General features: G+C 45.6%; 1 protein-coding gene across 18 annotated transcripts in view; it reads right to left on the bottom strand.

Annotated features, from left to right (window-relative positions):
* Nucleotides 1-14,697, bottom strand: part of FBRSL1 (fibrosin like 1) — a 558,190-nt gene that overhangs the window by 17,709 nt on the left and 525,784 nt on the right. For 9 of the 18 annotated variants that reach the window (XM_069794967.1, XM_069794969.1, XM_069794959.1 and 6 more), the window contains 4 exons: nucleotides 9,278-9,674; nucleotides 7,439-7,692; nucleotides 2,721-2,956; nucleotides 465-515 (listed from right to left, as the gene is read on the bottom strand). In XM_069794967.1, the coding sequence (XP_069651068.1) occupies nucleotides 465-515; nucleotides 2,721-2,956; nucleotides 7,439-7,692; nucleotides 9,278-9,674 (938 nt within the window). Of the gene's footprint in view, nucleotides 1-464; nucleotides 516-2,720; nucleotides 3,209-7,438; nucleotides 7,693-9,277; nucleotides 9,675-14,697 lie in introns of all 18 variants that reach the window. The other 9 variants (XM_069794971.1, XM_069794963.1, XM_069794972.1 and 6 more) reach the window with 3 other exon arrangements.

Genomic DNA, 14,697 nt, shown 5'->3' with positions numbered 1-14,697 from the left:
TAGGCCTCTCCTGAGCACATACAGCAGTTTTACAAGTCCTAAAAGATGGAAGTTTTTGTGCTTTGGAGCAGTGGGGAGCACCAGGAAGAAACCACCAGTCTGACTTACTCCTGTGACCTGAGCAAAATCTTGTGATAGAGCCATGCACTCCGGGCTGCTGCACTGTGAGAAGCACCAGCTGCAAAGATACTGCAATGACCACTCATGTAGCCATTTCTGCGCATTCCCTGCCATCCCAGGCACAGCAGTATAGAGCCGCAGCAGCAAAAATGCAGCAGACAAAGATTTAAAAAAAAAAAAAAAAGCCCAAAGAAAATTTTGTACCTTAAAAAAAAAAAAAATCAAGACGGAAAAAGAGCTTTAGGAATGAATGAATCAAAACATTATTGATCAATCGAAAACAAGCAAAAGAAGTACAAGCAGAACCATTAACAAAGACACCACCTAGAAAGGTAAGCACTCACGTTGGAATGTCGAAAGTAAGGGTTGTCTAATTTGGGAGCGTACTTGTCAAACTGGAAAGAAAAGAGAAAAAAAAAGGAAACAGGTGAGTTTGGTTTCGGCAGTAGCAGACACATCAGGACTTCAATACAGACAAATAATCGTGGCCCGTTTGTACAGCATTTAACAGAGCAGAACTGACTGGTTATTCCATACTCTCCCATCAGGGAACTGACTGATTTCCCAAAGCTAACGGAGATGGAAAGGTGCTAGCCCCTGGGTTGTGCTGGGTGCTGCCGAGTCTCACTGCAGAACCCTGTTTGCAGGCACTATGTGAAGAGGTTCCTTCACTATGAAGACAGCAGTCCCGACACTGCAGCACAGCGAAACACAGGGAGGTTCAGCTCCAGGTCTAGATCTGGGATGTGCCTCTGGAGCACTGAACTAGGTCACAGACTAGAAAGTAGGGAACGTTTTCCGTTACACCCCAATGTCTACTGTGGGGCAAGCAATACCAATTCCCCATTTTCTGGGTTCCTGTAAGTGCCAAAATCGTTTGGAAAAGGGCTTAACTGCTTCAGATGCACAAATACCTATATATTCCCCCTCCCCTGCAAAAGAGAAGAGTGCCCCAGAGAAAAGGTGATGGTTAACCTTTTCTGTTCCAGCACGGGGTTTTAACACCTCCATGTGTGCGTTCTGTGACCCATACTTATTATTATGACCATTTGTCCTATACCACCTTGGAAGCAAAAACAAAGCATATATACGTTGCATTTTTGAACAGTATGTACATTCTGCTGGGGAGGAGGGAGTGGGGAAGAAGCCAGGGAAGGGAGCTGTGAGACCCCATGAAAAGCTGCTTATTTGGCAAGTCAGCTGCTGTTTCACACTCCTCTATGTGCAGGAGAGTAGATTTGTAATTTCATTAATTACAGTTATTACTGGAGCCATGTCCCCTCCAGTGTAAATACCATAAATTACCAAACACATGCAGCTGTAAATTTCAACACTCTTCTCTGGTGTTGGGATTAGCAGACCTGATCTAGTGGAATATAAGAAGATGTGAGTGAAATATAACAAAAGAGCCTTGCAAGCTGTTTTTGCGATGAAGGCTGACATCAACGGGCATGGGTGGGAGGGGAGGGAGCTGTTCGCAGGATCGGATATCAGGATTCTTAAATAACACAGGAGGTTTGTGAGAAAAGTTTCAAGATTGTTTTACACAGACCAAGAAAAGAAGAGAAGGTGTTTACACAGGAGTACATTGAGCAAACACCTGGGGCTGGATTTTGGGTGGATGATACTACTTTTAATTGTCTTGCTGCTAAGCAGATTACAACCCAAGAATGTCATCGGGCAGTCAGCAGTGGGAAAGAAAAGTGAGAAACATCATGCTCCTTGAGTTCTTGGTAGTTCTTCCCAAATGCTGCTTTTGCTGTTACTCCTGGCTTTGGCTAGCCTTAGCAGAAGAGGGTTGTTCCTACATTTTCGACACAGTGTGAAACTGAGAGGGAGAAAAAAAAGCTGAATCTTGTTCTTTCAATCTCACAAAGTAATTGTCAGAAATGGGGAGAGAGTGCGTTTTAAAGCACTGACAAAATCCATTTGTAGCAGATCTCTAACCATTTTGTAACAGCTGCAGCAAAGTCCCATCGTGTTACAAGCAAATTCAACGGCAAAATGCTAACGCTTATCACATGGCCAGGAGGATCTCTCCCACAAGAAGAACCAGCCACACACAAATTAGTGCTTGTTGATGTAATCAAATAATAAATGCCAAAATCGATACAGATTAGGGAATCAGGAGGAAGAGGGACAAAACTCGTATCAGATGAGATGCTGCACTATGGTGAGAGCTCGGGGTAAGCAAGTACAGTCCGCCCCGCAACGAACAGTTGTGGGGACTGCATTTGGGACTGGAGGCCACCCATCTTGCGGTGTCCTTGTTGGTGTGTTTTGGTGTGTCACGGCACCTGGCTCTGGGAAAGGGGAAATAGAAACACACGGCAGGACACACGAATAGGGAAACTAAAGGGGCTCTGGACTCGTCTCACGGGTGCGGTATCTGCTCACGGGTAGCAGCGTGGGGGACCTGGAGGGTCAGTGTAGACGCTCTGGGTGGAAAGGGGGTCCCTTTGGGAGTGCTGGGCCTGTCTCTCCAGACCTCCAGGTCGGAAGAGCAGGGACATCACGCCTGGCTGAAATGAAGAGGACTGGGTTTTGTTTGACAAGAGCGGGTTAGGCTTTTTGACCAGAGATGCTCTACTTATCCTCACATTTTGGGCTGGGGTACGCACCATGGGAGGTGCAGAGGGCGGCATGAGCGGCGTCTGGGGCAAGCTGGATGGAAAAGGAGTGAATGTGTGCTGGTGGGTGTGTTGGTGCTGATGCGTGTGTTGGTGCTGGTGAAACTCCGCTCTCAGCAGCGGCACCGGGCCAAGTGAGGCAGCGGCCCGGTCCGAACTCTGAACCAAAAACCGGTTGTTCAGCTCTTGCCTGAGCAGTTCGTGATCTAGAGGAGAGAGAGAGAGAAAAAAAAAAGACACAGAGGCCCGTGGGCCTGTGAGTACCACAAAGACGGAGGAGAAAGAGTCAATATTCACCTGGCATTCCCTGTTTCTGCAGGTCATGCTGTGGTGGTTTTCTACGTGAGGACTCATTGGTGGAGGTAAGAGAGATGCCTGTGACAAAGTACCAATCAGAATCCCCGAATGAGGCTGGCAATACATGATTGGTTGGTTGAATGATATCAACAGGCTGGTATCTAAAGACAAGAGAGAACACCATGAGTCATCACAGCAGAAAACATCATCGGGGGCGTCAGCAAGCATCCGCCCCCGGCCCCCCGACCGCGGCCCCGCTACCCCCGCGCAGCTCCGCCGCCCGACGGGCTACTCCTCCTCCTCCTCCTCCTCCTCCTCCCCGGCACCGGACGGCCACGGCACCCAGGCGTCTCCGGGAACGGACCTCGGCGCGCTGGTCTCGCGGCCCGCCGGCCTCGCGGCCCGCCGGCCGGACCTTCCCGCGCCAGCGAGATGCCGGGGAGCGCCCTCGAGGACAACGGCTCGCTCTAAAACGAGTGATACTGACCTGCTTCCCGCAGAGGTGTGCAATTCAGAAGCACACGCGTACGCTGAAGACGGACGGTGGGCCTAAGACGCGCGTTACGCTCTAACACGTGCGTACTTAAGAGGTAAAACTTTGACAAGATCTACAATGCCACGAGATAACCACGGATTTGGGCGGCTGGAAACTGCCTGCTCGCATGGCCATTTCTCAATGGCTCCCTGTGCCATTCTCCCCCTTCTCAGCCCCAGGACATGCACACAGTGGCCAGGAACATCCATCCTACAAATTGAGGCCTTCTTTGCAAGTAAGGTTTTTTTGAGATCTTAAATACTAAGCGGTCCTGTCCTCAATTTCTAACAGGCTATAATTGTCATTTTTTGTCCTTGCCTCCAGGCTTTTCTCCTATGAGAAAACATGGAGGAGGAATCAGTGGGAAGAGGAGAAACACTGAAATGGCTCGACATCTCATGAAGGTTGCAGTGACTGCAGAAAATAAAATGTTCCACCGTAAGACACGTGGCCCCTTCTCAGCATCTTCCTCTGGAAGAACCAGCTTGCACTGAATTTGAATGTGGTTTAGGGCAGTGGAAGATACCAGCACTTTAGAAATGACGTGACTGAGGACAATAAGGACAAATGTCTGCTTCCCCATAAATGTCTGCTGGTATCAATTAAATCCACCTGTAATTTTGCCTAAGAATTTCAAAGAGGAATCAGCACCCAACAAGTTAGACGTTTTCTGAGCCGAGAGCAACCTGTGTCATCAGCTGTGGGTGACATACACCCATTCCTGACTGACCTACTTGCTTCTGAACTTGCGTGAACTTTTTTAGTGTAACACCCATTTTAAGCTACAGCACTGAATATAACGGGGCAAAAGAATACATGCGCTTTAAAGTTTTATTTCATGTTCTGCAGGCATTTCTTTTACTTAAATTTTTTAGAGTAACATTAGAAATTTCTAAATCAATCACTTTCTGAAGTGACATGGTTAAGATCTTTAAAAACAGGCCCTCTGATGGGGAATTTCAAGGGCTCTACTACCACTTAGAAGCCTACATCCTATTGAAAGTCACTTTTGAAAGCAAGTTTGGGGTGCCTAAGTCATTTGCTTTTCAGTAATAGTTGTACTGCTAAAAGCAGGTACTGTGTATTGCTACAATCTTTATAATGATTAATACAAAAGCAGAAAGTACATATACTTGTGATACTGAAGCCTAAGGCACTGGAGCAAAAAAGTCTATAATAGGTTCTCCTTGAAGCAAGCAAAGAAGAAAAAAAAAACCTAGGCTGAAAGCACTTAGGTCCAAAACCTAACCTCTTTAGAGAATATGAGTACGATTTCGTGTGTGTGTGTGTGTTTACGCATTTAGATCTGGCATGACTTAAAGAAACTGAATCCTTCTGTTAGCATCAAGATAATCCACTTTTCTGGAGGGAGAGATAAAAGCGAGTTGGCAGTTGTAAGTGCTCTGATATCCAATTTCTTTAAGAGACTTAAAGTCAGACCGATAGATTTGCAGCTGGCTCCAGCCCATAGCCCTGTACCACAACTTTGGCCTTTGTCAGGAAAAGAAAAGGCCCGGAGACGTTTGGAAAAAGCAGTGTGGCACTTCTAGGAGTGACTGCTTCATAGTAAGGATGGGACTGCCGAGAAATAACCCAGCTTTGTGAGGGGCTCTGGGCAATGCTAGGATCAGAACTAAGTTCTTGTGCCTACCAGTGATGCCTCGTCCCACGGGTCTGGCCATGTAACACCACAGCTAGGAGTAGAGTGACTGAGCAGCCCTTTGAATGCCCAAACACTACTGCTCTGTGTGCGCACATGAGGTGGGCATGGCAGAAAAAGGCCAATCCTGCTAATGTTGCTAGGTACCCTCATGTTCAGAGGAGAAGACAGAAGGGCCGCTGTTTCCTCTGTGTATCCTACATCAGGGCCAACCTTGGTGCCCTTGAGTAGAGGACAGCAGCCCACACGAGGGTTGCTCCTAAGTCACTTGTATAACTTGCTTTAGGTTTCAAAGGGAAGAAATGCCACCAGAAGTGCGCTCTTGTTATTCAGAGACCTGAATTTGTACCACCAGTGAATGCACGTGCTCTGCTCCTCTTCTCAGTAACAGCGACAAGCATGCCAAAGTAAATTTAAAGGAAGAGCACATTTTCCTCCAAAGAGGGGGGAGAAAAACATGACAAAAAGGAGACTTCAAAGGGCCATACACTCTCTGATGGCTTTTCTAAGCTGGTGCTTTTACTGAGAGGACACAGGCACTCGAACAGCACAACAAGGACTATGCTGCTAGCGGCAGTTGGATCCTAGCTCTTTAGGGCTGCTCAGTAATATTGTTTGCTTTTAAGAAACTTTTATGTGAATGACAACAGAAGCTCCTGGCTCTGTAGCGCTCTGTATCGATTTTATGATGTGCCAGTTTGCAGGCATTTCATATAATGCAGACAAGAGGCATTTCACTGTCTGCAGGGTTAGACGCCCAGACCTTTCCCTCCGCTAACTTAGGCTTCTCCTGCTTAAATTGCAGGAGAAATCCTTTTAGTAGGAGCAAGACTGTTACCATTTCCTGGCAAGCTGCTGAATGTGAATAGGTCACTTGATCTTGCACCTCCTGAAGTTAATGGTGAAAACATACTTGCTTTCATTGACTGCAATATCATGCTTTTAGTGAGCGCATTGCTATTTCCTTTTGCAATACTTTGAAAGTCTCCATCACAGTAGTCCTTTTGCCTTAAACAGGGGAAGCAATGAATAGGTCTCCCACAGTGCTGCCAACATCTTCCCAACCATGTGGTTGAAATTCTAGATGGTGCCAGGGCCTGTGAAAGCCGGCAGCTTTGGCCTATGTGGTCCTGCTTCTGGCTAGGAACCCGCGGCACTTTTGTCTATCATCGTTCTGAGAGCTCGCTTTGGATGAATTCACATTTTTCTTTCATTTAAAGAAGCAGCTATAAAAAATGGGACATTATTTAGCTCCTGAAAGAAAAAAAGGGGATGCAGGGCCATCAGATTTTTCCACAGCAAATCTGCTCTCTCCTTATTCCTTTAACTGATTTCATAGGAAACAGAGGGTGCGTTTTTTGCAAAATGCTTGTCCTGTTTAATCCCTGCTGAGTTAGTTGTGGAGTCAAATGCCAGATCAAAAGGAGGCCCCAGCAAGCGAAAGTTGCAGGGAAGTCTCCAGCTGCCAGGGTCTCTTCCAGGGACAGCTGTAGGCTAATGGATAAGCTATAAACAGGGCATTTAGGGCAGAAGCGACAACAGAATGGGGGCCACGGTGAACAAAGGAAACTTTTTAAAAGGACGCAAAGATAGTGAGGGCTGAACAGCAGTTTGTCAGCTGAGCTGTCTCTGCCTCAGACACAAAGGCCAAGGAGCCATGGGCACACAGAGAGTTTGGGTTGCTGCAGGCAGAGGATCCTGCTCTGCCAGCAGGATGTGCTGCTTGTTGAAGGACCAGACAGGGGGAAAGGTGTTCAGCTAGAACAACTTTCTGGGACGATTAGAAACAGTTTTTTAAGGACAGTTCTAAAAGCAGCAGCTTTCATTACAGTGGGGAGGAAGAAGGGGAGAATGGCAAACTGTATATCAGGCCTTTGTTAATCTAAAAAATGTCTGATGACTGTGGAATGCCACACTGGACAACTCATGCCCTGGAAAGGAGGTTTTTTTTTTTTTTTGGAAAAATTTGTTTTGAAGAGTTCTTATAGGAAGCTAGAGTGTGTCTCTACAATCTCTCATCTGGTAAAGCACGTCCAGGTCTCCTACCTGTTTCACGAGCACTCTCACAGTTCCAGCACACACTGCCCGCCGAGGGGTCTGCGTCACTTTATTTTACCTGCCCACCAGCCAGCCCATCTCTCAACACCCTCCAGCGCATGCATGGCAGATCAGCCCTGGAAGAAGAAGGAAACCTACCCGCAGGGTGACCTGGTATCACGAGGCTGTTGGTAGGTAACGCTGGTGGAGGTGGCAGCGTGGGTGGGGTGGCAAACATGGCCGGATGGTGCTGGTGTTGGGTCTGCGATCTGAGAGAGAAGTGCGAGGTAGCAAGATTAGAGATGGAGAGGGGCAGAGCGGGGCCGGAGGAATGGTGCGGAGGAATCTGGGGAGAGAGAGGAAGGTGTTTCGGGAGGCTGATGCTTGTTGCACTGCTAGCACTGCTGCTCCGGCTGCAGAGAGAAAAAGATAGGGGGAAGAGCGGGGAGAGAGATAGAGAGAGAAAGAGAGAGAGTGTGTTACAATACAAGACTGAAACAGTGTAAGAAATACACTACCAGAAGCAACACAGCTATGTAACACTGATCTCCCCAAACTTCTGTTTTTGTTTTTCTTAATCGCAGTGGAGAAAGGAACGAATCTTAATGAACTTCTCCAACAGGGCAGGACGGGGCTTGCGCTCTCTGGAGTGACATTTCCTCTGCTGTTTGAGCAAGTTACAATCCTCAGAGCTATCTACGAGATACTGATGAAGGCCACAGCGGCAGATGGATTTTGCACCTTTGTTTAGCCTCTGATGACCTTGTGGTGGCCATGTGCGTCCTTGTGATCATACGATGCAATCACTCTAATTCCTTTTTCTGTTGCTCTGGGTGCACAGAGTTGCATAGCATGAGTGATGTTGGAACCAAGTTGTATCTGCTGTGCATGCTGTGTAGTTATATTCACACACGCATGCAAATGCGCACCATGTTAATAATTTTTTCTCATAATGATTCTGTATTTTACATCTTCTTCTACTATTATTACTTCACTGCAAGCGATCTAAGTTTTGTGGGGTGAAAGGCACTATCATTGCAGTTATTATTTAGTGTAATTCCCACAATACCAATTATTTGTTGCAATCTAAACCTCTGAGATATCTTGAGTACTCTGAAATATTATTAATCATTTATACTATGGTGGCATTTACAGGGTAAAACCACAACAGAGCTTAAGTACGCAGGATACTATGAAATACACATTGATGGCAGCCCTCTGTATTTGTATTTTGACCTTTGTGCAGCAAAATATTATGTTTTAAATCAGTTTTCTCATCTTGTTTAAACTAGCCTAGTTCTTCTGGTCTGGGAAGCAAGGCGTATTTTCTGTACCAACAAAAAGACTACACAGGTTCCAGTTGACTGGCTAAACTCTTTTCTTTAGAAACGTTTTATCCATACCATTTTCACCCTTCCTACTTACTGGATGGAGGCAATTTAAACAGCGAAGCTAAGCCTCCTGCTAGATCTGAACATGTCAGATTGACGCAGGTTTCTCAGCCTACACGGAAGCCCTGTTCTAAAGCACAGAGCATTTTCTGATACAGATATCCCTCTTTTGATGCTGGTGAACCAAAAAAACTGTGATAATCATGAACAAACCTACTTCAATGGAAGTCTTTCTCAATATGAAACAAGGGAGTTGCTCAAACTCAATCCACCTTAAATTTCTAAGGCAAGAACTAGCCAGCTCAGACAAGACTGTGCAAAACTCCACTTGAAACCGGACCTAAAGGAACTTTACCCCACAGTTACACACGCCTTTCTCCCAGAAAGGGAGCATTTATCACCATGTTTCAAATGCAGTTATCCACCACTGCTGGAAAATCCAGCCTGTGGAGTCAGCACGGAAAGTCCAAGAACCGAAACACGGAGCATCTTACACAGACTTAAGTAAGACTGCTCTTGTCTCGCCTCCCAGCAATTTCTAACCCATTTGAAACAAGCTTTAGCCCAGCAGTAGCACAAAGACGACACGAGTATCCCTTTCCCCTACCTGATATTATTGAGTCCGTTGTGGGCCACCTGGTGATGCACTTGGTAATTGAGAGGTGGAGGGATGTGACTCGGAGGCTGGGTCCGAAGCTCAGGTATTAACTGAGGCTGCGACTGCGGCCGAGGTTGAGGTTGTGACTGTGGCCGAGGCTGCGGCTGAGGCGTGAGCCTTGGTGGTGCTGGTGCTGAAATCACTGGCTCCTTCTTCAACAGTGGGCTCGCTCTGGCGCTTGACGTGGGCGCTGAGGAAGTAGAAGTCACAACGGCAGCTACTGGCTGGGGGCTGGGGATAGGCAGGGCGAAGGGCACGTCGGTGCTCAGTTCCCGGCTCCGCTCTAGCCCAGACACCTTTGGGACATTGGCTGCTTTTGCTTCTGGCTTGTCATTCAAGGTGGGACCTTATGGAGCAATGAGAAAAAGAACAAAGCGCATGCTGAAAGGTCTGCTTTTGTTTCTCTGCTTGGTAGAACGTATGCCTGAGAAAAAACAAGTCATGTTTCAGTTCGTGGGAGCATCGTGGGAGCACTGCTGCTACAAGAGGGATGTGTGTTTGTGTGTCTGTCCTTCCGCTGTCCTTGACTGGCCAGTCTACAGTACTTGTTAGCATGTGTGTAAGAGACTTAGCTGTCATTAAATGAATGCGTACTACAAAGAACATGCAGCTTTGTGACTTCTACAGAGTTCCAAGGTTACGTACAGTAGGAGCATGAATGTGTCTCAAGTTACTTCTACAGTATTTCCTGCTCAATATAAGTTTTAAGGCTGATAATGAACTCACGAACACAAGCCTGATCATTAAGACATTTCAGTTTCTCAACACTCTTTCAAGGTCATCTACATTGTGTTGAGACTCAACTCCAGCTACAATGCACTGTGACCCAAGCACTAATCATTAATGGTAACCCCACCTGGCTTCTAGGGAGGAGGCTACCGGGGATCTTTGTGTAGCAAAGGATGGGCCAGTTCTGCAGTGAAGCTCCGACATTGCGGTTCCCCAGCCACACACTTGTGTGGAAGAACAGAACAGAGAAGGCTGAAAAAATCCAGTCAGAAGTGCAGTGAGCACCCAAGTGCAGTCCTGCTCACCCTAAGTATGGCACACACCTGTATGCATGGCATGTCAAGACTACCAGGAACGCTGCCACCTTGCAAAATGCACCTACAGTGAGAATTCCATATGGAATTACTCCTTCTAAGTGCCAAGTATTTCCTTTTTTCCAAATTAAGCTAAACAAGGCAGCCCAAAGGGCTAAAAGGCTAGAAAGGAAAAAGGGAAAAGGGAGGAAAGGACACATATTTCAGATCAAGGAGTATCCAAAATGTCGAAGACAACCGAAAGGACCAACATGAACATGATGCACCTCCCACTGTAACTCCCTTTTCGACATCATCTGTGTATCCTTGAGTGCACATATACCCACAATTACAAGAAAAGCTGTTCATGTGTTACGAGAACTAGTGTTGTCCATGTGTTTCACATGCACACACCCCACCGTGCGCATGCAGCACTTCTAACTGACTTTTAGGATACATGCCTTTATTATCCACCAGAACGTGTTGGGGGTTGTTTGCGTTTAGCTGGCTTGCAGACATGCAAGAGATGCTACCTACACTCATTAACATGCTCCCAACACCCTCACAAACAAATTCCACCTTTGAAATTTTCCCGTCTCATCAAAGGACTGAGCCAGTTCCTGATGTAGGAGGTGTGGAAATAACACAAAACACACACCGCGAGCTAATTCTGGCCATGCAGACGCTCTAACCAGGCGTTTGCGAATGCAGCCTATGCGAGGCCAGAGTCCTCACTGCTGCTGCCTCGACGACTTGAGCACCACCATGCCGGCACTAGGTGAGAGGAGGACAGTGACGAATCACAGCCTGTAGCACACCAGCTCACTTTCTGTACAGAAGATGCCCACATAATGATGGCATCTCCTTCCTTGACATAAAAGGCAGTTTCCCACACTGCTTCTGGCTCTGCTTGCACTCTCACCATTGCACCATTTCCTTCCTCAATCAATCAATCAATCAATTACTCACTCACTCCGTTTATATAAATTCAGAATGTGAGAAGAAAACAAATGGAAACATATGAACTATATTTATCAGCTGAAGATGTCTGAGGACTTGTGGCCTCAAACCCACAAATAACAGGAATAGAAGCCTTTCCAAACACCAGTGCTTTGGCTGGCAGCAAGTGCAATCAACCCTGTACTTTCCAGCACCTTATACATCTTTACAGGTTTGACACAATGTCTGGAGGTCCTAAATTATTCCCTACAACAAATATAAGGCTAACTCTCATTTCAGTAAATTTCTTGTTCAAATGTGAGTTCAAGCATCACAGGTACCCTGGTTTTGAGATGTAACTAGACTTGGTTCCAATGTTATTTAGAGTGACAAAGAATTTATTTCTAAAATAAAATTCTCATTGCTCTTGTGCACTTTTTTTTAATAATGTCACCTATGTTTGTAAATTTTCCTCAGATTTTATTACTAACAATCGAAAAATTGTCATTGACTAGTCAAGCCAGGGGTACCCACACTGTGCATTTTGGAGGAAGTGTATTCACAGCTGTAGATCCCACTGTTTTTCAGGAGCTACCCATTAAAAGCAATTGGGTTTCATTCCTGACCATAGGTTTCCTGAGAGCCTATTAGCTCTTTCCATCCAACAGGCCTCCTCCTACAGAGTTAAACTTCATATTGTGTAATTATAGGCAATGTAGACTAATGGTGTATATTCAAAACACACTGGCACCACAAAAGTTAGTTGAGTAAAAAGTCAATTAGATCCAAAACAAATCAATAAAGTCCCGCATTAAAAGCAGCTGTTTGACCAGTTTTATGTAGAACTATTGATTCCCTGTGGTTTCAGCATTAGCTCTCATTTGCAATTTTCTCAAAGCAAAAGCTCATGCTCCCTTGCTGACTGAATTGACCAGCCAGCCTAGCTGTATTAGAGTACTAGGGGTACATGACTAATGTCTGCTGCCAACTTGCAACTCTCAGGTTGGAGTACTGAAATGTTTTTGTGTTTCATTCTTGACAACAATGAAAATACCCACATGCTTTCCCCCCCGCCACAGAAAAGCTACAGGCATGAGCGTGAGTATCTTCTCTCCTTTTGTAGCCATGTTGAGCAAAAGCAGAAGCACTGAGAAGGGAAAGACATGGTGTGAATTCATGGGCGAGTGTGGAGAAGCACATGAGAGACAGCAAAATCCCCAAGCCTTCTCAGCCACCATACAGGAAGGACAGTGGGCGAATCCTGGTGACTTCGGTGACTTTGCTGTTTCCCCTTCTGATGGCTGTGATGCACTACAAAAGAGAGAAGCTGCGTCATGTGGGTGACTTGAGGGTGAACTGCAATGGGTGAAGGGAAGGGAACCACACATGAAAAAAGGCAGGACAAACCATGGAAAAAAATGACAGGAAGACAGCGACGCCAGGCACTGGGACCTGCCTGAAGTTTGAAAGTCAAACCTTCTGAAAAGGAAACTTTTCTCACATCTAGGTGTTTCACTTAAGTCTCTGGTGAAATAAGATTTGGAAAAAATGGAAAGCAGATGCTCATATGGAAATACATCTCATCCATATGTCTCACTACTCTAGAAAACACAAAAGGCACTTCTAAGCGAAGACTTAAGATCCTTCACTTCAAGCTAACTCCATGGAGTGCCATCCCATGACTTACTCGCACTCTGGCATTGAAGAACATACACATGTCCTGGTTTCTTTCTTTCCTTTCACACTCTTCTACCAACACTTACTTCTACCTGTTCAGTGTCTGTTTCCAATACCCAGTCACTAGCTAACCATATTCCAGAGGTCTCCAGAAACCTGACAATTTTGAGGCAATTTTCCCCGTGCAACCAAAGAAACAATGAATTTTGAAGGCTGTAATTACCTGGTTTCTTAGGTACTTAACGAGATCCTTATCACGATACCTATCACAAAAATCTCCAGTTCAAGACTTTCCTCTCCATTCATATGAAAGTCTCTGAGCGACCTTCCCTGAAATCCCTCAGAAAGTTAATTTTAATGATTTTAACGAGAGATGTTGCCCATTCTGATCAGGATCTCAAACTCTGCAGTTTCTCCATAGGACGCTCGAATATCCCTCCTAAGAGAACTACGCTCTTGTGTGCTCAAGTTCCTTTCAATCGACCAGGCTGATTGCTGGTCACATACGGAAATATCCCAAGGAAAGAAACTGACTATTCCCTTTTGTGCAAGCTGGATCAGGTTTCATCGGGATCCTTTCAGAAATTTCCGTACTTCAGCTCCTCATCTAGCCCTTCTGAGCAGATGGACCCACGGAGCTGAGTGCAACTGCCCTGACAAAAGCACAGACCCACCAGACCACACCGCAACGTTCTAGAGGCAAAAATGTGTTTATTTTTACCAAGTCCTAGAGTAATTTTCATGCTTAATGATAACAGGCTGAGCCAATTTGCCTAAGACTTGACAGTCAGCTCCAATAATTCAACCTTAATTAAACCTGAACGCATGTCAGTTCAGCTCGTCCCTTCACAGGAAATCTGACACTTGCAATGATTCATGTTTCAGCCATACTATGGGAAGGCTGGATCACATCTGCCATTCTCCACCATGCAGAGCGCTACCCCTTTTCAGCATGCCAACTTTGTTTATTTTCTAACCAAACACTTTGGACTTCTTCCATTGAGAGGTTTTCTTAAATGAACAGACAGTGAAACATGTCTTGATCTCGAGGGGATGAATGATGACTGAATGCAAGAGACAGGGAAGAAAGGGCTGAAACGGCTATAACAAGAAAAATAACAATTTGGGATTAGTAATTCTTGCCTCCTTGATCAACTAATTTGTCATTTGGAGTGTTGCAAAATTTGAACTTCCCTGTGTTTTGGGCTACATGCCATTCCAATTTAACCTGGTAAAGATGAAAACTTTTAACAACTTTTAAGAGCACAGAGAGCTTTAGCTACTGCTGCTGTAAATCTGTAGAAAGAAGAGTTGAAGTTTAAGGGAAACCCCAAAGTCAACTACAGTTGCATTTGCTGCAAAAAGTGTGTTTCAGAAGGAGTTACCTGAACCTGAAAGACCGTCAGCATGGATCCAATATGAAAACTTCAGTGAATTCAAAATCTGTGATTGGAATAAACACGCTCTGCCCATCCCCATGGCTGCACAGGGTGACATGCTTGCCAGTGTGTAACTACACAGCATTGCAGGCTAAATACAATACAGAAAGTCCCAGACACAAATTAAACCTTTCTGTTACAGGAATTTGCTTTCAAGCTGATTAAGAGTAGCTCAAGTGCAAGGGATTAAACATGTAAAGGCTGCTTTGAGAACTCCAATAAGCAGTTACTGTGTTATACAAACAGTACTTAGGGCAACAGCAGTTCCAGCCCTGCCTCTTGCTCTTTGCAG

The sequence above is a fragment of the Haliaeetus albicilla genome, chromosome 10 (assembly GCF_947461875.1).
Source record: "Haliaeetus albicilla chromosome 10, bHalAlb1.1, whole genome shotgun sequence".
In the NCBI taxonomy this organism is placed as follows: Eukaryota; Metazoa; Chordata; class Aves; order Accipitriformes; family Accipitridae; genus Haliaeetus; species Haliaeetus albicilla.
Note: the sequence above shows the minus strand (reverse complement) of the source record. Positions and strands in the feature narration are given on the sequence as shown.